The following is a 19,361-nucleotide window of genomic DNA, read 5'->3' on the forward strand; positions in this document are numbered from 1 at the left end:
ATGCATACACATTTTAACATAATGTGGTAAAACTGTGTCGAGACTGAGAGTACTTTAGTGATTTTAATTTGCACTTGACATAGAAAACAAAGCATGGTCACCATTGATGCAGTATATCCTGACATTCAATCCCTAATATGGGTCAAGCTCATAGGTCAAGCTCTGTAAGTGCATTTCCCATAATGCAACTGGGTAGCATCTTTAACTAGACCGTACTACTTGCTTTACTTGCCATTCATTGTTATATCTTTCAAACCCCACACTTGCAGTTTGTAACACAGGCTGTCTTTTTAAAGTGATAGTCTAAAGACACATTTAAACTCGACCCCATGATGTCACTGGGGTTATTTTTTTGTATCTTTCGTAATATCCTTCAAGAGCCACAGAACAGAAGACATATATGTTCTGAGAAACTGGAGTTCTACACTCCTTGTTAAGAGTAAACTGAAGAATTTGTAAAATGGTGGAATGCCCCTTTATATAAAGTAGTACATCCAGGACATGGTTAAACCGTACACCCCAGCGCGTGCACTACGCTCTGCATCAGCCAAACGACTCGCTGCACCCTCGCTGCGAGGGGGACCCAAGTTCCCATCAGCAAAAACACGTGGGTTTGCTATCCTGGCTCCAAGATGGTGGAATGAGCTCCCCATTGACATCAGGACAGCAGATAGCTTGCACATCTTCCGGCGCAAACTGAAAACTCATCTCTTTCGACTCCACTTCGAGCGATAGAACTATTAACGAAGCACTTATATACTAATAAAGGGCTGGCTTATCTAAAGCCAGTTGAGTAGCACTTGAAATGTTTGGCTCTATGAAACCTGATGTACTTATATGATTCTGTTTTCTTCAAGGTTGTGTCTTCCTGGTCGAATGTACTTATTGTAAGTCGCTTTGGATAAAAGCGTCAGCTAAATGCAATGTAATGTAATGTAAAAATGGGCTCCACATTAGCCAACAGTAAAATATTGTTTAAATGTTAAAGCAACATTAATATAGATTACATAAGAAATGTATGTAAGAGAGCAGGAGCCCCCCCCCCACAGCCATCATGTACACCTTCTACCGAGACGCCATCGAGAGCAGCCTCAGCAGCTCCATCACTGTGTGTGTGGTTTGTGTACCGCCTCCAACCGTAAGACCCTGCAGCGCATTGTGAACACTGCTGAGAGGATCATCTGTGCCTGACTCCCAACACTCCTGGACCCCTACAACACCCGCAGTCAGAGCACTCAGCGTTGTGGGTGACCCCTCCCATCCCTCCACCTGCCTCTTCACCCGCCTGCCTTCAGGGAGGAGGTTCCACATCCACCAGACTCAAAAACTGATTTTTCTACGAGGTCGCAGGATGCTGAACTCTCTCACCTCCCTCCCACCTCTCCCCCCTGCCTTACAATGTATGTGTCTATGTTTGATTATGTAGGTATTTTAAGAAATGTTTCCTCAGTATCGTGAGAAACAGCAATTCGATCTCTCAGTCTTTATATCACACACAGAAGATTGACAATAAAGTTGACTTTTTCTTTTTTGCATCGGGAGTTCATTTACTTTGAATACTGTATATCTGGCTGTAAAGCAGTACAATATCTTTGAGGGAAGAGAAGTGTAGGTAGTGTAGGATTATAAAGGAAATAGAAAAAACGGTTTAATAGAGAATTAGATACCACAAACTGTATTAATGTTTTATTGTTTAACGATGGCAGTACAGTGAAATGAACTCATGCTTGACTAGATGCGTACATTACTGACATCTTTTACAGTGTTTCACATTAGTAAAGGTGAAGACTTATTATTCTGTGAGTACTTGTTATTTACATTACAATCAAGAAGAAAAAGGTTACACTTTTTATTTGCTGCATGTGTGCAATATTTTTGCTATCTGACATTCAGTAGAGTGACAGGCTGTACAAACGACTCTGATGCTGGTCTGTGAACGACTCCACAAAGAAGGCATGTTATACAGTAAGTGTGTGTTGTGTACATTCCCTTATACATTTAATGAACAGTAAAGCAAACACCGTCAGAGGCAAGTGTATAGGTCTGCTGAGAAGTAAATAAATGAGTGAGGGTGAACAGGTTTCACAGCAAGGTCCTTCAGAAGTGCGTAGGATAATGTACTTAGTCAGCAAATAGATACAGTAATGAGTCTGGTTCACAAATCACATTTCCTTAAGGCTCCATTTACACAACAAAGAATTTCAAATAAAATACTTGGTTCACTTTTATTCTGTTTTTGTAAACCCAGAAAATTGGTGAAAGTCAGGAGTTCTCAATCGCAGGGATCAGCCCCTGAAAGACCATTTTTGGAATGTGTTAAAATTCATGACATGTTCAAAAGCTTGCTTTTTGGGGGGTTGGCAAGAGAACCACTACTCCAAATGTATAGGGAAAAGGGAAATATAGGCCTTTTGTGTTCCAACATGGAACAATCGATTGCCAATGATTAGACACAGAGATGTTTGTCAGGGACACAGACAAGCAAGAGGATCTTTTTGAAGCTGCTCAACAAGTATACCATCACGGACTCCTCACTCAACGCGTCACAAAACACATATTGGTCTCTGGTGATGAAACAACCACAGGTTCAAGTAAAAAAAAAAAGAAGGGAACAATGAAAGCCTTTATACAGTGCAACAGACTAATTCACAAACATTTGCTGGCTCAGACTGTAGATCATAGATTAACAAATATTAAGCTTGTGTGCATCAGGAGATATTCCAGTGGTAGACATGGAGCAGCATTCATTGGTGTTATACAGTAGAGTCACATTCATGGAATATTCAAGAACCTCAGCTTCACATGTAACACAAGAGAACGTTTCCTCACTGTGATCAAACACATTATCACATCTACCTCATGTTGAAGGTGCATCAAAAAGGTGATTAAAGTATTAACAGCTTTCTCTTCTCAATAAGTGAGTCATTTTCATAATCATTTACCATCATTATTAAAAAAAGAGGATAACTAACAAACGTCATTACTGCTCACTTACGGTTGCTAAAAAAAAAAATAGAACTAGAAAACAACGTGGAAAATGCACAAACATAAATAAGGCCGATTTCAATTGGCAAACACTTCTATTCAGTGCTGCAATCTGCAATCATTTTTATTATAGATTAATTTGGCGATTATTGTCTAGTTTACTAGATTAATCATTTAATATATCTATTTATATAAAAATTGAGAAAAAAGGGAAACATTTCAATCCCATTATTTTAATCTGAGGTGATATCCTTAAACGTCTCATAATCTAAGAGGCTGAAAACTGATTATTTTCTGTAATATTTGCACGGAAAATTACCCTACGATTCTACTATCGATTAATCAGTTATCAAAATAGTTGGCGATTATTTGTCGTTGCGGCTCTAATCCTATTGCTTCCCTTTTGAAAGGGAAATAAAGTATTCAAAAAGCATCCATCTACAGTATGTTGTAACAGCATACCCCCCCCTCCACCTCCATAATATGAATCTTACTCCAAAGCTGCATGTTTGTGAATGTTTCAATGACTTCTCCATTGTGATTGGTGCAGTGGGGAACAACGAACCATCCTGTGGGGACCAGAAATGATCAAGATGTCCATACTTGAATCCAGTGCTTCAGCTGAGTTGAGACTTCTTTTCTGACGATAAACAGCACTGAGTGATATAGGATGTGAACGGCTACAGTATGAGACCACGCAGCTGCCAGGCGATACACAGTCTGCTGGACAAGTGTTACTCAGCCACTGTGGACGTGTGCGCCATCATTTAACGTCCTCCACAATGTTTGGAAACAGTCTCCACAGGTCAGATGAGACAGACAGAGGGAAAACCGACACCCAGTGGGGGACAGCAGATGGAAATCCCAGGAGGGGGAGGCAGTGTCTTCGGTGTCTAGGTGTGCGTGGGCCACGAAGGCACAAATATCCAGTGCAGTTTCCCAGTCTGAGGGGGGAGGGGGCTCAGTGGCAGCAGAGGTTGTCTATGACCAGCGTGATGTCTAGACCGTACACCTCCAGCAGGTCCACCAGGAAGGAGCGGTCACCCTGGGGGTCCAGCCCCATGGCCCTCACGTGCTCAGCGGTCAGGGTGGGGTCGTTGCTCCCCGCTATGTCTGACAGCGTCTGGAAGATGCGGTTGTTCAGCTCCATGAAGAACCTAGGAGTGGATTAAAGACAAGCGGGTCACGCTATGGTCGTCAGCGCCACATTCAAATGAGAAAACCATTCTTAAACAGGACTCCCTAAAGTTACTGTTTGGATAAGTTAGTAACATTGCAACCTAAATAAGGTGTTTATTGATTTTATCTTTGCGTTAAATCAAAGTGTAGACTTACAGAAGACCTAATGCTTGATTTTCAAGCTGTAATTTTTTCACTTTTTATCATTAATTTACAAAGATACACTTAGATTGTTGCTTGTGTACAGCTGGTATGGCTACGGACATTTACCTGCCTTCTTATAAGATATTCAATTGACCATAACTTTAGACTTGAAAATCTGTACAGCTAAATAGTGCCTATATATACAAAATGTCATTGAGCTCGATTACATAAAAACATTCCATTTCCATGTACATAGGTATGAGACAAATAATATTCCTAGAAATTAAGGGAAAATATAGATAGCATATTCTGTTTGCCTTCATACATGCATCCAATAAACTGATCTCATATTGTACGTATATATTTCCTAGCTAGTTTCCATTATTTTTTAAGAGCTTTAAAAATAAAAAAACTATCCCGCATTTACTGACACAAGCCAAAATCATTTAGATTTTTTTATCTGAATGCCAGCAAACATTTTTTACTAAGGTGTTTCAATCACAGAGCTCGCTTAAATCTGCGTTGAATACATCATTAGGGAGCCCCCTCATTAAACGTACAGCCTGTGATTAGGCTCACAAGCAGCTGTGAATACATTTGTCAAAGACTCACAGAATGAACAGATCCTCTTCATTTGTGGTGCAGTCACCATCCACCTCCTGAGAGTACAGCAACATTTGCCTGGAGAAAAAAAAGGTCAGCATATATAATATGTAAAAGAAATAGGATCTTAAGGCATCTAATTGTGTTTTTCGCTGACTAGTATTAATAAGTGTCCAGGTTCATATTGAGGCTTTTCTTATAGCTGTCTAATATAAATGCAAGTATCACATTTGAAAATCTACGGGCCATTGTAGGAAAGAAAAAATGACAGAGCCCGGGCAAGGGTGTTATATATTATTCTAGCAAAGGTATAACTTTACATTTTATACAATAGTGGAGTTTTATTCTAGTAATTTTGTGAGTTTTCTACTTAAATTAATTGCTTTAATCTCATAGAATATCCAAGTGCTTTTATTGTAAATCTGTCCTAAATTCAGATGAATTATGTTGAACATTAATCCAGACCCTGCCTCATTTAAAACGTTTTTTTAACCAATAATAGCACTCGTACTTCCTTGTAAAACATAGTTGAATTTCAAGTATTCTACAGAGTGTAATTTACCTCTGTTCGCTCAGTTTCCTGTACTTCTCCTTATCTGCTGCATTTACTCGGAGCAGTGGCTGCAAATGGCTTCTGTGTGTTTTCACATTCTGGTTATCAATGTAGACGTCGTACAGCCCCTTCTTGTCCTCGAAAATCTTCTCAGTGGTGCCTGAAAAAAACAAAACATACTCATTTATAAAGAAGCCTTTACATTGACTACAGATTGTACAGTACAGTGAGCGCTTTACTCACAGGCCACGTATGACATCTCTTTCTCCAGGGTGGTGATGTCTGCTATGTTGATGTAGAAGAAAGGCCGTAATTCAGGAACAGAGACACCGATTCCAGGAAGAGAGACATTAGCCAGGCAGCAACAGCAATACACTGAGGGGAGAACAAGAACATAGGGAATGAAACATTTCCAAAAAAATGGAAATTTAAAATAAAAGGAAGCGACATTAGTATGATTATTACATCCTGGCTTCTAGTACATGTGTGTTAACTTTAAGCTTCTCACCTCTGTAGCAGACCACACCCACAGGTGGAGGGGAGAAGATGAGGATCCGTTTCCTAAGCAACGCAAACTTCCACAGCACCATGATTTGCTCCCCGAAAAACTGGATGAACTGCGACATACAGCCGGCAGGGTGGGTGATCTGCAGAGGGACAAATATGTCGTTGTGGTTTTTCCGTTGTTTAAATCTGCCATTACCTACAGTATGTAGCTCATGTGCTCCACTGCTAACACACCTTCATTTCTGGGTGCATACAGCGGTTGATGGAGGTAACACTCCAGGTGGGGCAGGCGGTGACCAGACCGTTTCCTGCAGGGGGGAGGACGGCCTTCTTATCCTCGTAGAAGGCCTCCAGGGGAGAATACTGGCCCGGACTCTTCAGCTGGAGTCTAAGACGGAGAAAGAAAATGAATGTCAGGTTAGAGTCAATCAACCCTTCTTAGATTTATGTCACTAAGAAGATGAAGTATTGCTTAGTTGTATTTAAACAAATAACATATTCATAATGTGTCAATGTTACTTGACCATACATGAAAGCTCACAGCAATTATCTTTAATATAATAATACGAAAAAATGTAGTATATCCGAGCAAAGGTAATATCATTTACGAAGCCTATGTTTATATATGTTTTAATTATATATTGATATAGTGTCATACAACTAGGGATGAAAAGGTTAATCATGTGCAAATGAAATTACATTATACACTAGTGCAATATCTAAATCACAGTGGGCTGATTATATATACACAAATATTCATTATATTAGAACTATTAAGCATTGGTGTTGCAAAGATGTACCTGCCTAAGAATTATTTTCTACATAATCAAATAAATCTTTGCTCTGTATAGATGTAGAATTTTTCAATCATTTTAATATATTTTTCAATAGTGTAAAAATGAAAACAATGATTATCTGTTTCAATATCATGAATCACCTTCGGAATCAGTCAAAAATAACTGCAATGTCATATGTTTGCCTAACTGTTCAGTCCTATTCTTTAGTCTAAGTCTAAGTAAAAATAGGCAAAATAACAGATTATGTTTGGTCCGTTAACTATCCCTTGTTCTTAAGTTGCATAGCGGGATCATTTGAGGCTACACATATTACATAAATAAACATTTTCATTTTGGTTTAGCCACCAAAACCATAAACGCATAACATATTTATAACACCGTTTGAGTGGCTGTTAAAAAAATCCACAAGAACCACAGATAGATTAGATTACCAATCATTCAGATCCACTCGCACTCAGTTGTAACCTGAGCCATATGTATATCTTAAGGTGAAACTGTGGCTGCATCACATATTTATACATAGTCAATAATGAGATAAGCTTTCGTGAGAGGACCGAGGCAGAGTTACTGAGGAGAAGAGTGGCTGTCAGGGTTTATTCCACTTCCGCGCTTAGACTTAGACTAAAACTGCATTTAATTGAGCTCCTGTGACGATAGCTGTAACCGGGACTCTGGGCTAATGTTTAATAGATGAGGGAACATTTTAACCAAGAGGGTAGGAGGTAGGAACATAAGGAGAAACCTGTTTACACAACCACAAGAAAAATAATAACAGAAATAGGGTGGTCGAAGGTGAGTGAATAAGGAAAAAAAAGACTCATAAACACAAAGCATATCTTACCTGACTTGGTTCTCCAGGAAGTGCATGTAGCGGTACAGCAGGGTGTAGGAGGGAGACAGAATTCCCACAGACTTCATCCTCGCTCCTCGCTCCAGCTCACTGTCCACAGGCATGTTAGCAAAACAGGCCAACCCAAAGTAACAGCCCTTACGGAAATATCTAGCCGAAGGAAAAACAGAAAATGGGAGTTAATGATTTCTCAAATCATAGATACAAAACAATTGCATAGATCAGACTTGTGTATCTCTAACTACTAGATTTTAAGGTTGCAATCGATTCAAACAGTCAAACAGTTTTGATAATTTGTCAATCGTTGACATGCAGAAAAGGCTGTTTTCAGCCACTGAAATATTGATATTTTCAACTTTTCCCTATGTCTGTCTCCGGGCATTTTTGGCTAACTTGTTCTCTTTTTTTCGGCTGATTAATCGATAATGAAAATAGTTGCTTTTTTCTTGATTTCATGCTTCCTGACTGGTGTGCTGAGTGGGTGAATGGGAGTGCGTACATAAAGTCACTGTTGATCCGATGGGAACCACTGGCAATGGACTTGAATTCCACTCCGTCCAGGTTGATGTCGTGAGGCAGGCACCACTCCACCATATTCCCTTTTATTCACAAACACACAAAATAAACCACAGTTACTTCCCATTCTGTCCACTTTCATCCTGGCCACTTCCCCTAATCCTGTATTTTTGTCATGTAGGAGCAAAAGGTCAGGGACAGTGGAAAGCACTGACTCAGCTACTGTAAATAATAATATACATGACCCCTTCTATGAAGCTGAACCACTGACATCCTGGTCTTGTTTGTTTGTTATATTGCATGGTTTACCTTCTATACCAGCTCTTGCATAGGCCTACTCTTTACAGTTTGTCAGCTTGCTAAATCTGGCAAGCCAGACCAGGAAATTAATTTATTCTGGAAGGGTTGGCCCATAACAATAACGGTTATTTCACCACTGTGGGTTGTTAATATTGTTTAGCGTCTAGAAATCTAAAATATGAGTTTACCTGCTGATAGCACTTCACGCCCTTAACCCCTATGACTCAGTATTAAAGCACATCAGACATTCCAAGATAACAATACTCGTTTTAGGAAATGTAGCTATGTCATTCACAAGTGAGAATTGTAAACAAATGTGAAAATATACATCTTGTTACAATATGATTGCTTACCTGATCTTGTATCAAAGGTAACCACGAACACAGACACGATCTGGTCCTTCTCCTCCCACTGATCCCTCACCGAGAGGCCGGGGAAGGGAAGATTTCGATCTGAACCGAGGGGCTCCGGGCGATGCCACCCGAGCCCACAGATCTGTGTCAGCGGGCGGCCCGAGTTTCCGTTCCCGCTGACAACAACAGCTGTTCCACTCTTCGTCGGGCTGCAGCTGATGGTGGTGTCGACGGTGCTGGTGCTCCACCCAGTACCAGCCGCGGTCCCCGACGGTGTGCGACGCCCGGCTGGCTTCGAACTTTTCTCCGCCGGGGCGCCCTCCTCCTCCCGGAGCGGCGGATGCAGCGCGGGCTGGGCCGCCTGGTTGGGGTTGGGGTCGGGCGGTGGGATCTCCTCCCAGTCCAGTAGCGGGGCTCGGTCCGACTGCTTAACCATGATAATGCTGCCTCGGAAAGCGAGAAAAAATAACACAACAGTCCGCTATCAAGTAGAATCGAGCACACTAAACGCTTCGCTGGAGCCGGATCATGATGTCCTGCTGCTCGGGTTGTTTTCTGTGTATTTGTAAGCGTGTCACATTCACTGACGGGCTTCTTTTCCTCCGCCTGTCTCACTGTTTTGATGACGTAGCTGACTTCCGCCCACGTGTCTCTATTACTATTTCATACAGTGACCTAATTTTGGTTATGGGCATTTTATGCTGCCCAGGCTTAATAATATTCAGTCGAATGGACATACAGCATAAATGTGCCTTTTGACTATTACGTAAATATTCGCGATATTTAGATTGTATCTAGTTTTACTTAAATTGTTCATTTTAGTGTTGTTGTGATAAAATTACACATTTAAATATGTATTCATATACCTTTTAAAATTCTTATTTTGCTCGTTTTTAAAGTAAGGCTGTTAAAGTGGATTTCGCAATTAGCAGCCATTGTTAAAGTCAGGTGTGCGATTTGTGAACAGTTCAGCCAATCAGAGAGGTAGCTGTGTTAACCCGAAGGCATAAACAGGAAGTAATTTACATACAAGGCGCGAAATTCAAGCGTGGTATGGCGGTGGGGAATTCAACGTCTTAGTGAGTATAAATGATGAACACATTATCACTTAAATCACATGCTGAAGTACATTTATGACCATATGTGAAGCACCTGTTGACATGTCAGAAGCGCCTGGAAAATAATATCAAAGTGTGTCTGGAAAACTGCTTTTTGTTTGCACTATATCTTTGGTTAGAAGAACCTCAAGAAGAAAAGAGTAAATAAGTAAAGTGACATATAATGATTTAATAATGGGATTTATGTTTTAGTGGTGGAGTTAATAGTAGTAGTAGTACCATACTGGATGAAGGCCTACGGGTTTAGAGACACATGTTTTCCTCTTGTCCTTAATAGACTTAAATGCAGGCTTTAATAAAGCTCCATCTTATCTTATCTCATCTTATCTTTACAATCTAATGCATTAACCGCCATTTTAAATATTATTGCTCTCTAATGGCAAGCAAATGCATGATTGTAGAAAGGACAGCAACACGAAGACTGCTTGCTACCTCATCACACAGCATATAGATCTACTTTCTTTTAATGTATCCTTTTTAATAGCAGATTTTGCACACACAAACCAAATACAAATGCCTGATATTTGCATACAAAAAGTAGACCGTTAAGTTTTTTTCTATTCAGGTATTTTAGGGGAAACCTTTGCCAAAACTCCCTGGCCCTGAGCATGTCGACGTTTTTAGACGATCTCAGCCATCGCCTGGACTTCTCTAGCTGTGGGGAGGAGGGCAGCAGCAGTGACAACAGTTCCGATGACTGTACCTTCAGGTTCCAAAGTCCCAGGATTCTAAGTCCCAGGATTCTAAGTCCCAGGATTCTAAGTCCCAGGATTCTAAGTCCCAGGATTCGAAGTCCCAGGATTCGAAGTCCTAGAATCCGCAGCCCCAAGATCGGCAGCCCCCGGATCGGCAGTCCCAGCTCTGCGTGCCGGACGCCCAAGGTGCAACGCCACCGCAGCAGAAACAACACAATATGTTCCCCTTCGCAATGTACTAGCCCCATACCTTACGCTTCCTGGAGGAAACTGAGGCTGTGTGACTCTCCCAGCACACCCAAAGTAGGAAGCAATTCAGACTGATTGTGATCTCAATTTTAAACCAGTTTTACAGTGAAATAAATTGCCTTTCTCTTCCCCCCCTATAGAGCTTACTAACTAAGTCGTCCCAGCCTTGCTCCAGTACTAAGATATGTCGCCCTCCTAGGACCCTGCGTTTTGCCTCAGCTACTGCCGCTAACCACATCAAAACACTTCTGGTCAATGTTAATCCTTTCACCCCCGACACAGTCCGCAGGAACAGCGAGCCACAGTGGAGGAACTGCGGTAGAAGTGATGACGATTATGGACGCAGGTATCTACTGCTTTGTTGTAGATCTGTGAGGTTATGAATTGTAAACACCAGCTTGGCCCAACATTTTAGTCACAGATGGGGGATTTGTTTAATGTGGGAGAAATGTGTAATTGAGAACATCACAGGGAAATAAATATGACTGTATTATGGTGTAGGTGTCACAATAAGACTTATTTTTAAATGGAATTTAATTGTTTGCTATAGATAACTCACAGGAATGACATTTAAATAGTTAGAAGATGGATACTTTATTGATCCCAATTTGGGAAATTATTGTGTTCAGACATTAAAATACAAATACTTAAAAGTTAATTAACAATTAAAAATAGTATATCAAATATAAACAATATAAAATATTCTGGATAATAAATTATTCTGGATATATAATTCTCCATCTCATACATATGCCTGACTTGTTAATCCCTTACTAATGCAGTTTCTTTAAAGAGTATGTAAAGGCCCTTTTTTTCATCTTCCAGGATGAAACACAGCCTGACGTCATCTGAGGAGGATGATGAAGCCTTCCTCCCACCTAAGGTACAGCTATTTTCATCAGTGCGTTTATGGTGAATGTAACCCTCCCCTGTCAGATGCTTCAGATATGATTTCATCGTCAGGCTTTGTCATCTTTGTCCGCCTCTTCACTTCTTTTTCTTGTCCAAAATGACATGCTGCCAGTGCTACTTCTGTGATTTCTCTAAGGAATCTCCAGCAAACAGAAAAGCCTGTCAGAATCCTCATCTCTGATGGAAGTGCTACCGTATTTGGTTACCGATCAAAGAAAAAATACCTGATTCTCCTCGCTGTAATGAAACTCGGGACTGCCCTCTGTGACGTGTGTTCTTTCTTTAGAAATTTCATTTGGTTTTTACCACAAGGCCCTCCGTCTGTTTATCTGGCAGAGGCGAGCTGTCCAAGCCTTTATGCTGTCACGCTATGAGAGTGAGTTCCTGGAGCTGGAGTGCATTGGTGTGGGCGAGTTTGGAGCAGTTTACAAGTGTGTGAAGAGGCTGGATGGTTGTTTGTACGCCATAAAACGCTCTCGCCGACCCCTGGCAGGCTCTACCAATGAGTGAGTCCGCAGCATGTCGCTATGTGCCAGATACAGATAAGTCCCCCCTTTTTATTTTGTACGTACATTGATCCAATTTATCTGACTGTTTTTGTTTTGTCTTCTCAGGCAGTTGGCCTTAAAGGAAGTGTATGCACATGCTGTTCTTGGGCACCACCCACATGTTGTTCGCTATTATTCAGCATGGGCAGAAGAGGATTGCATGATTATTCAGAATGAATACTGCAATGGTAAGTTTCTCATTACCCCAAATTAGGAAGACCCAAACACATTTCTAAATATCTTTAAGTCGACTCAATTAAATTGTGTGGATTTGATGTGTTTGTGGCAGGTGGAAGTCTCAGTGATGCCATTGTGTTGAAGGAAGAGCAGGGTGAGCTTTTTACAGAGGATGAGTTGAAGGATCTGCTCTTACAAGTGTCCATGGGGTTAAAGTACATCCACAGCTCAGGCCTCGTACACCTCGACATCAAACCAAGTAAGCCTCATTGAGTAGTTCTAGGTCTGCATTTCTTGTTCTGTACAGTCTTAACAAAAAAGTGTGCCGTCTCTTGTTTCCACTCTTTAAGGTAATATATTCATTTGCCAGCGTCCCAGCACAAGTGCATCAGGTGAAGGGGAGAGTGAGGAGGAAGATTACCAAAACGCTTCAGCGGGAGTCGTCTACAAAATTGGTATTTTATTTAAAGTTGGATAACATTTTTTTTAATTGTTGTCATGTTTTTTTTTTTGTTTTTTTTTTACTGTTAAGCCTTCTTGTTTCTGCAGGGGATCTGGGTCATGTGAACTCAACCAACAGTCCTCAAGTTGAGGAAGGGGACAGCCGCTTTCTGGCCAGTGAGGTCCTTCAAGAGGTAACAATGTTAAAGGAAAAGTTGGCTTAGGTTCTCAGTTGGTTGCACCTCAGTGTAGGAATTGTTTCTAATGTTAATGTCTTTCTGCTGATCAGGATTACAGCCAGCTGCCCAAGGCGGACATTTTTGCTCTTGGCCTCACCATTCTGCTGGCAGCCGGTGCTCCTCCACTCCCTCAAAATGGAACCGAGTGGCACAGCCTTAGAAACGGAGAGCTCCCGAAACTGCCAAAGGAGCCATCTGCTCCCTTCAGAGGCCTACTTCAGGTAGTTTAATTTCTGAGCTGATGTTCTTGTTTATTTGAAAACTATAAATGCCATGAATAGTTACTGTTTTTATATAGTGATAAAAATGAGTTTTCACCAGCAGTTATATATATATATATATTTTTCTGTCAGTTGTTGCTGGATCCAGACCTGACAAAGCGGCCATCTGCCAGGGAGCTGTGCAAGCACCCAGTCCTGCGGGAGGGGAGGACGGGAAAGGTGGCTGCTCGGCTACGCCAAGAGCTCAATGTAGAAAAGTTCAGGACAGCCATGCTTGAAAGGTAAGATTGACACAATGTTTGATAATTCTTGCATACCAATTGAAAGCATTCACTTATTTCTGTTTTCTCCTCAGAGAGCTCCAGGAGGCTCGTCAGGCTGCATTGTCCCCCAAGCAGAACCTCCTTCCAGGGTTGAAACTTGCTGCAAAGGTGGGGTCCCTACCCAGAGCACAGAGGCTTATTGGCGGGAAGGCGCCACGATCCATGAGCTTTGGCTGCACAGGTTATTGAATCTAATGGAAGGCCCACATGCCAGTCCGAAATTAGTCACTTTCAGCAACCAGGCTGTTGTAAAAGGAAACCATGTCTCTCAGATAAGGCAGGGTGACCCTTTCACCAAACGGCAAAGACTTTATTGAGACTAATATAAATAAGCGGATGGACAGTTTTAACTCGCATGTGGATATCATTGGTTTTAAAGGACTAGTCTGACTGACTTAAACACTTCACAAAGTGATTTTCTGGCAGTTGAATTTTAATTGGTGCAATGTACTTTCTTTAGAACTGTAAATAAACATTTAAATCTTTTTATCAGTTGGATTTCCTTTTTTTGTTTTTATTGGATTGAGCTTTGTAACTCATAGTTGTGTATTCTGTAACCCAGACAAGTACATTTGGAAAGGCCACACAGGGAATTTCCAGTGGCTTTTTCTTTTGTTATCTAGACCTGCAGCCAACTGTATGACTGTATGTGAAACAGTGATTGGGAGACTTGGAATGTAGGCTGAGACCTACGTGAAAGGTTATTAATGTAATAAATACATGTTTTATTAATCACATGCATAATTTAGGCTTTTCACAACAGGTCACATCAACCCAAAGTGGCATGAATAGCAGTCAAATAATTTTCTATCATCAATTTCTTTTATGAAGTAAAAACTTAAGTCATTAGATACTCAAAGATAAAGATGCAATTGGAGGAAGATTTTTAAATAACACAATGTTGCTTTATACACAATGGGGCAAATGCAGTGGTGGAAAGTAACTAAGTACGTTTACTCAAGTGCTGTAATTAAGTTCAGTCTTGAAGTAGTTGTACTTGAGTATTTTTGCTGCTTTATACTTCTGCATGACTAAAAGTCAATATTTTACGTTTCTCCACTACATTAATTTAACATTTAGCTACTATTCATAACATTTTACATAATTGACTAACTGCAAACAAGTAGAATTATAGAACAAAAAGTATATTTTTTGTATAAAAACTTTGATTATCAACAAAAGTAAAATGCTACTCCAAGAATAGTATAAAATCATTTTCGAAATATATATAACAATAAATGGATGGATAACAAATCAAACATGGAGGCATTTTGTCTGTTTTACTTTGCATGCCTTAAGTACATTAAGCTGATAAAACGGTTTAAAGGTTCACGTTATCTGATTTAGCTGGGATTCTGTTTGGGACTGTACAGATGGCAAAGTTGTGAGAACTAAAATGCTTTCGCCTGTGCTTGAAGGCATCAGGAGGAGTGTGATTGGTTAGCCCCCTCCCTCTCTCCCCCATCAGCATGTTCAGATTGATTCAGATCTGTTGTTGTGCGGCTCGCGCTACACTGCCTGGCTGCTTGATGCTGCATTGCACATCCCTCTCAATAGTCGCATCATAAGGCGATAAACTGTTACTTGTAAGAAGTAAAACAACTGACGTCCAAAGCCCAAGGAACGAATGTGAGTGAAAACATCTATACTGTTGAAACTTATTTATCAATCATTTCCAGTTTTACTTTTGTTTTGAGTCAACTTTCCGGCTCGAAAGTTTAAGTAAGCTAATGTAGCATAGATAACTTTAGTTAGCGTTAGCTTATCTTGCTAGCTTACCTGTAGACGGTTAACCCTGAAACAGTTCTGCAAATGCTACTTTAGCTTAGTTTAGTTGTTTTTTGCCCTGGTTCTGTAGTTGATACGGATATATTATATAGCTGTTTATATTGCTAATGTAACCCTAATCATGCTTGTCTAAATTAAACACAATCTAGAGAAGTTATCGATGGGACCTGAACAGTGGGCAAAACGCTGCCCTGCTCATGTGGGTCTTCCTTCAAGCGGACAGTAGCACCCCAGAGTTCAGTAAGGAGCTTCTCAACCTCGGCAAGGAGTTTAATTTGTCCAGGGACATCAACTTTAATCTCCCCTGTGAAGAAGATATTGACGATGGAGACCTTGAAACTGACGGACACCTGCCCATCAGAGCTGCTCTACAGGATATTCTGCCTTCAGTGGAACTGCAGTGGCCCAGTGAGTAACTACATCAGTCCTTTTAACTAGGGCCGGGACTTTAACGCGTTAATTAAGATTAATTAATTACACAAAAATTAACGCGTTAAAAAAATTAACGCATTTTAATCGCACTTATTTTTGCACCGCGGATCGTTTCTCACTGGATGAGTTTCAGGCGTACCGATTATACTGGAGCACCAACTAACGTTCATGACTTCAGACAACAACAAACCACAGTGAACAACAGTGGGAAATGTTGTTTTAAAAAACGGACGGATGGAAGCGTCGATAAGAGCACGGTTGTGTGCAAATTATGCAAAAAGGAATTCGCATATCACCGCAGCACATCAAGCCTCAAGTATCACCTCAATGCAAAACATATAGCAGCTAGCGTGGAAGCTAGCGTGGACGTTAGCCTCTTTTATCGCGTTCACACCAAAAAGAGCCGGTACTAAAATTAGTTCATGAGAACCTTTTTACCCCCACAAAAGTCCCTGCTAGAGAGCAGAGAGCTGCGAGAGAGCAGGGACTTTCGTGCGGCTCTCTTGTGAGAAAAGAGCTATATTTCTGATTGGCTGGGCGGATTGCAAACCACGCCCCGTAAAACTCCCAAAAAGTTTTGTGAAGCCGCCATTTTATTATCCTCGCATTAGCATTATTAGCATTAGCATTATTAGCATTAGCCCAGCGCAGAAACGCAGAGAGACTAACTTATGGCAACACAAAATAAAACATGGGAGCGGTGGAGATGAGGAGGTGTCGGCGTTCTGGCGATTTACTCGGAAGGCTTCAGTAGAAGCTGCTGGGAGTCCCAGCAGCTTCTACTGAAGCCTTCCCCAACTCCGGGGACTTCCGGCCGGGGACTTTGGGCGGCAGTATACGCCGTGAAGTGGTTTGCGGCCTGCCAGTAAACCCAAAGCAGAAGAAGAAGAAGTGACGTCAGCGGCTTCATTTGCCTAATCCTCCCTCAGGTTCAAAGAGTTCTCATGAACTAAATTCTCATGAACCTTTGTGGGAAAAGTACTGCGGTGTGAATGCGCCTAATGGTATACTAAAATCCATGTGAAAAAAAATTGCTTCTCACTGTTCTCAGGTCAAATATTTATATGCGATTAAAAATGCGATTAATTTCGATTAATTAATTACAAAGCCTCTAATTAATTAGATTAATTTTTTTTAATCGAGTCCCGGCCCTACTTTTAACATGTACTAAGTTCATATAGGGAGTCACTCATACTAGTACTTGTACATCTTTGAAATCAGCTGTTTATCTCCATGGCTTGTTTTAGGCTGATATTATTCTAAAGTATTATTAAGCATGTCCTTGTAAAGACAGTGTCAGGTGAACTCGAAACTTTATTTTAACACAATTGTTAACCCATGTAATGTTGATGTTGCCCTACCTTATCAAAGTTACTGCCATTATTAGCAACAAAAGTGAAGGAACACATATCATGGTCACTGAAGTGTACTGATGTTGATCTCGTCTTGTTTTCCTGCAGTGGGCCGGGCACAGGCAGCAGATTGTCAGCAGATAGCGGGAGAGCTGAGGGAAATCGCCCACCAGCTTCAACAAAATGTTGTGAATCAGGCTACCCAGAACCTGAGCAGGAACATGTCCAACACCCCCTCTGCAGTGAGTGCTGTGAGCTCAGGACATGTTCATGTTGGACTGGATGTGTCTGTCAAAGATAATCCTTTATAATCTGACTCAAAATGTGGTGTTTTTTTACTTGTAAGATAATGATTATATGTTGTTTAAAACGGTCCAGTTTACACTAGGAACATTTGAATGGGAGTAAGGTGGTTTTATTTGTATGATCTGTTACATATGTAACTTGTATATTTTATATTATTATGTAATCTTTTTTGTAGTTGCATAATGTATACTAGTACTAGGTGGTTAAGATATGTGATCATGCATTTTAGCAACAAAAACAATTACGGAAAAAAGCGAGTAGTATTTTCACTACATATCTAGCATAGCATATTTGTTCTATCTACTTTCCCTGCATCAGAGAACTGTTTATCTATTTATCCTTGGGTGAAATTAGGTATTTGTATTTCCTCTACATACACTGTATGCACCATACACCAACAGATTTATTGTAAATGACATTTTAAATGTACTTTGCTATAACACTATTCAGATTCCAAATGGTTTGTAGTTGCTCAACATTCCAAAAAACCTAAATTAATGTATACATTTAATAATCGATGTCGACGTGAAATCACCTACAGCAAGTGTTTAAAGTTGGGGTAGGTCATTTTGGAGAAACCAGCTCGAGTGCGCTAGAATTTGAAAATACACAGCCAGAAAAAATCTGCCACTTCCTTACAGAGCCCCTCCTCCAACGCGCACATGACCAATGAGGGCGCGAGATAAGTTTGTGCCCAGATGGAAGGCTGACAGGCAGGTAGGCCATCCAGTTATTTTAGCCGGGCCGGCTCAGATGATTGGTCGTGCTTTTTACAGCGCCACGGCTTCCAGAGATGACTTTTTTTATGGATTTTGTGTCAAAGCACTTAAGATATTCATTGCTATCGGGATGTTAAGAGCATTCCATGGAATATAACAAAAAGTGTATCTCGAGCCGGTTTCTCAAACGTACCTTTAACTAACGCTGCAAAATAAAACAAGTGTGTATTGATTTCTGCTTAAATTGATTGAACACCATTTTGCTGTTTACATCAAGATGTTTGCCACGTGCAAAATAAAAAACCTCAAAAGATTAAATAGAGATATAAACACACTAGTAATAATAAGGTGCATCGAAGTCTGTTTGTTGTTGCTCGTTAAATGACCTAACGGTGTCGATCCTATTGTTCCTGTTTCCCAGCAGTGGACGGGGCACCTGAGCCGGGAGGTGCAGAGTGTGATGCAGAGCGTGGGTCTGCATCATCTCTCACGGGAGAGAGTCATGCTGGCCCTCACGCTCACCTTGGTGAAGGGGGTGTGTGCGCTGGCCCCTCAGCTGCTGAGAAGTGTGTTCGTCACCGCGCTGCAGTTCCTCAACCCCGCTGCAGACCCCGCTGCAGTTCCTCAACCCCGCCAGGGCTACAGAGGAAATGACTGAGACACACGGAGGACAGCTGAACCTGAAACCAGTCGACTGAAAGGTGCTGAGTCGACCGTACAGAGGAAAGGGAAGTGACACTGAACTGTTGAGTTTATGCTCATATTTGAACACGGGAAATGAAGACACTTTAATTTCTTAACTTTGTGCTTTAAGTCTTATTGTTTCCAATTTAAGCTTGCCAACATGTCTTTATTTTTATACTTGAAATACATCATTGTTGTATTTGATTATTTTGCTTTTGGCATATACATGTATGGCTATTATTTAGTGTGATTTCATTAAATGTTTACATTCCCGTTATGAGTTTAATTTCAATCTAAAATTCTGTAAGATTGTATTTTATGATCAAATAAATAAATGTATTGATATGGCAATGGAAACGTTTAATCTACA

The 19,361-nt window shown here is 40.8% G+C and overlaps 3 protein-coding genes across 3 annotated transcripts; 2 read left to right on the top strand and 1 right to left on the bottom strand.

Annotated features, from left to right (window-relative positions):
- Window positions 1-1,673: 1,673 nt before the first annotated feature.
- dennd11 (DENN domain containing 11) lies at window positions 1,674-9,494 on the bottom strand. The gene is made up of 9 exons (XM_034223390.1): window positions 8,788-9,494; window positions 8,118-8,217; window positions 7,610-7,768; window positions 6,206-6,359; window positions 5,973-6,111; window positions 5,708-5,839; window positions 5,474-5,624; window positions 4,921-4,989; window positions 1,674-4,142 (listed from the first exon to the last, which is right to left on the bottom strand). The coding sequence occupies exons 1-9, from the start codon at window positions 9,221-9,223 to the stop codon at window positions 3,947-3,949; spliced, it is 1,536 nt and encodes a 511-aa protein (XP_034079281.1). The 5' UTR covers window positions 9,224-9,494; the 3' UTR covers window positions 1,674-3,946.
- On the top strand, window positions 9,045-14,196 carry wee2 (WEE2 oocyte meiosis inhibiting kinase). Its single transcript, XM_034223389.1, has 12 exons — window positions 9,045-9,866; window positions 10,471-10,903; window positions 10,990-11,195; window positions 11,675-11,732; window positions 12,098-12,267; window positions 12,376-12,497; window positions 12,599-12,745; window positions 12,837-12,941; window positions 13,036-13,121; window positions 13,217-13,387; window positions 13,520-13,668; window positions 13,743-14,196. Exons 2-12 carry the CDS (start codon window positions 10,514-10,516, stop codon window positions 13,897-13,899), a joined length of 1,761 nt encoding a protein of 586 aa, XP_034079280.1. The 5' UTR covers window positions 9,045-9,866; window positions 10,471-10,513; the 3' UTR covers window positions 13,900-14,196.
- Window positions 14,197-15,106: 910 nt separating this feature from the next.
- bida (BH3 interacting domain death agonist) lies at window positions 15,107-19,339 on the top strand. Its single transcript, XM_034223334.1, has 5 exons — window positions 15,107-15,149; window positions 15,302-15,339; window positions 15,648-15,906; window positions 17,391-17,524; window positions 18,729-19,339. Exons 1-5 carry the CDS (start codon window positions 15,107-15,109, stop codon window positions 18,963-18,965), a joined length of 711 nt encoding a protein of 236 aa, XP_034079225.1. The 3' UTR covers window positions 18,966-19,339.
- The last annotated feature ends 22 nt before the right edge of the window (window positions 19,340-19,361 follow it).

Source organism: Gymnodraco acuticeps, unplaced genomic scaffold, assembly GCF_902827175.1.
Source record: "Gymnodraco acuticeps unplaced genomic scaffold, fGymAcu1.1, whole genome shotgun sequence".
In the NCBI taxonomy this organism is placed as follows: Eukaryota; Metazoa; Chordata; class Actinopteri; order Perciformes; family Bathydraconidae; genus Gymnodraco; species Gymnodraco acuticeps.

Bases quoted from the DNA above. Each gene is read 5' to 3' on its own strand.
- dennd11 (XM_034223390.1), bottom strand. From the start codon at position 9,223: ATGGTTAAGCAGTCGGACCGAGCCCCGCTACTGGACTGGGAGGAGATC. The intron at 8,218-8,787 runs GTAAGCAATCAT...TGTGAATAAAAG, and splicing joins TACCTTTGATACAAGATCAG to GGAATATGGTGGAGTGGTGC. The intron at 5,625-5,707 runs GTGAGTAAAGCG...TGTTTTTTTCAG, and splicing joins AGAGATGTCATACGTGGCCT to GCACCACTGAGAAGATTTTC.
- bida (XM_034223334.1), top strand. From the start codon at position 15,107: ATGCTTTCGCCTGTGCTTGAAGGCATCAGGAGGAGTGTGATTG. The intron at 15,150-15,301 runs GTTAGCCCCCTC...GTTACTTGTAAG, and splicing joins CATCAGGAGGAGTGTGATTG to AAGTAAAACAACTGACGTCC. The intron at 15,907-17,390 runs GTGAGTAACTAC...GTTTTCCTGCAG, and splicing joins AGTGGAACTGCAGTGGCCCA to TGGGCCGGGCACAGGCAGCA.
- wee2 (XM_034223389.1), top strand. From the start codon at position 10,514: ATGTCGACGTTTTTAGACGATCTCAGCCATCGCCTGGACTTCTCTAGC. The intron at 11,733-12,097 runs GTACAGCTATTT...TTTATCTGGCAG, and splicing joins AAGCCTTCCTCCCACCTAAG to AGGCGAGCTGTCCAAGCCTT. The intron at 13,388-13,519 runs GTAGTTTAATTT...TTTTTCTGTCAG, and splicing joins CCTTCAGAGGCCTACTTCAG to TTGTTGCTGGATCCAGACCT.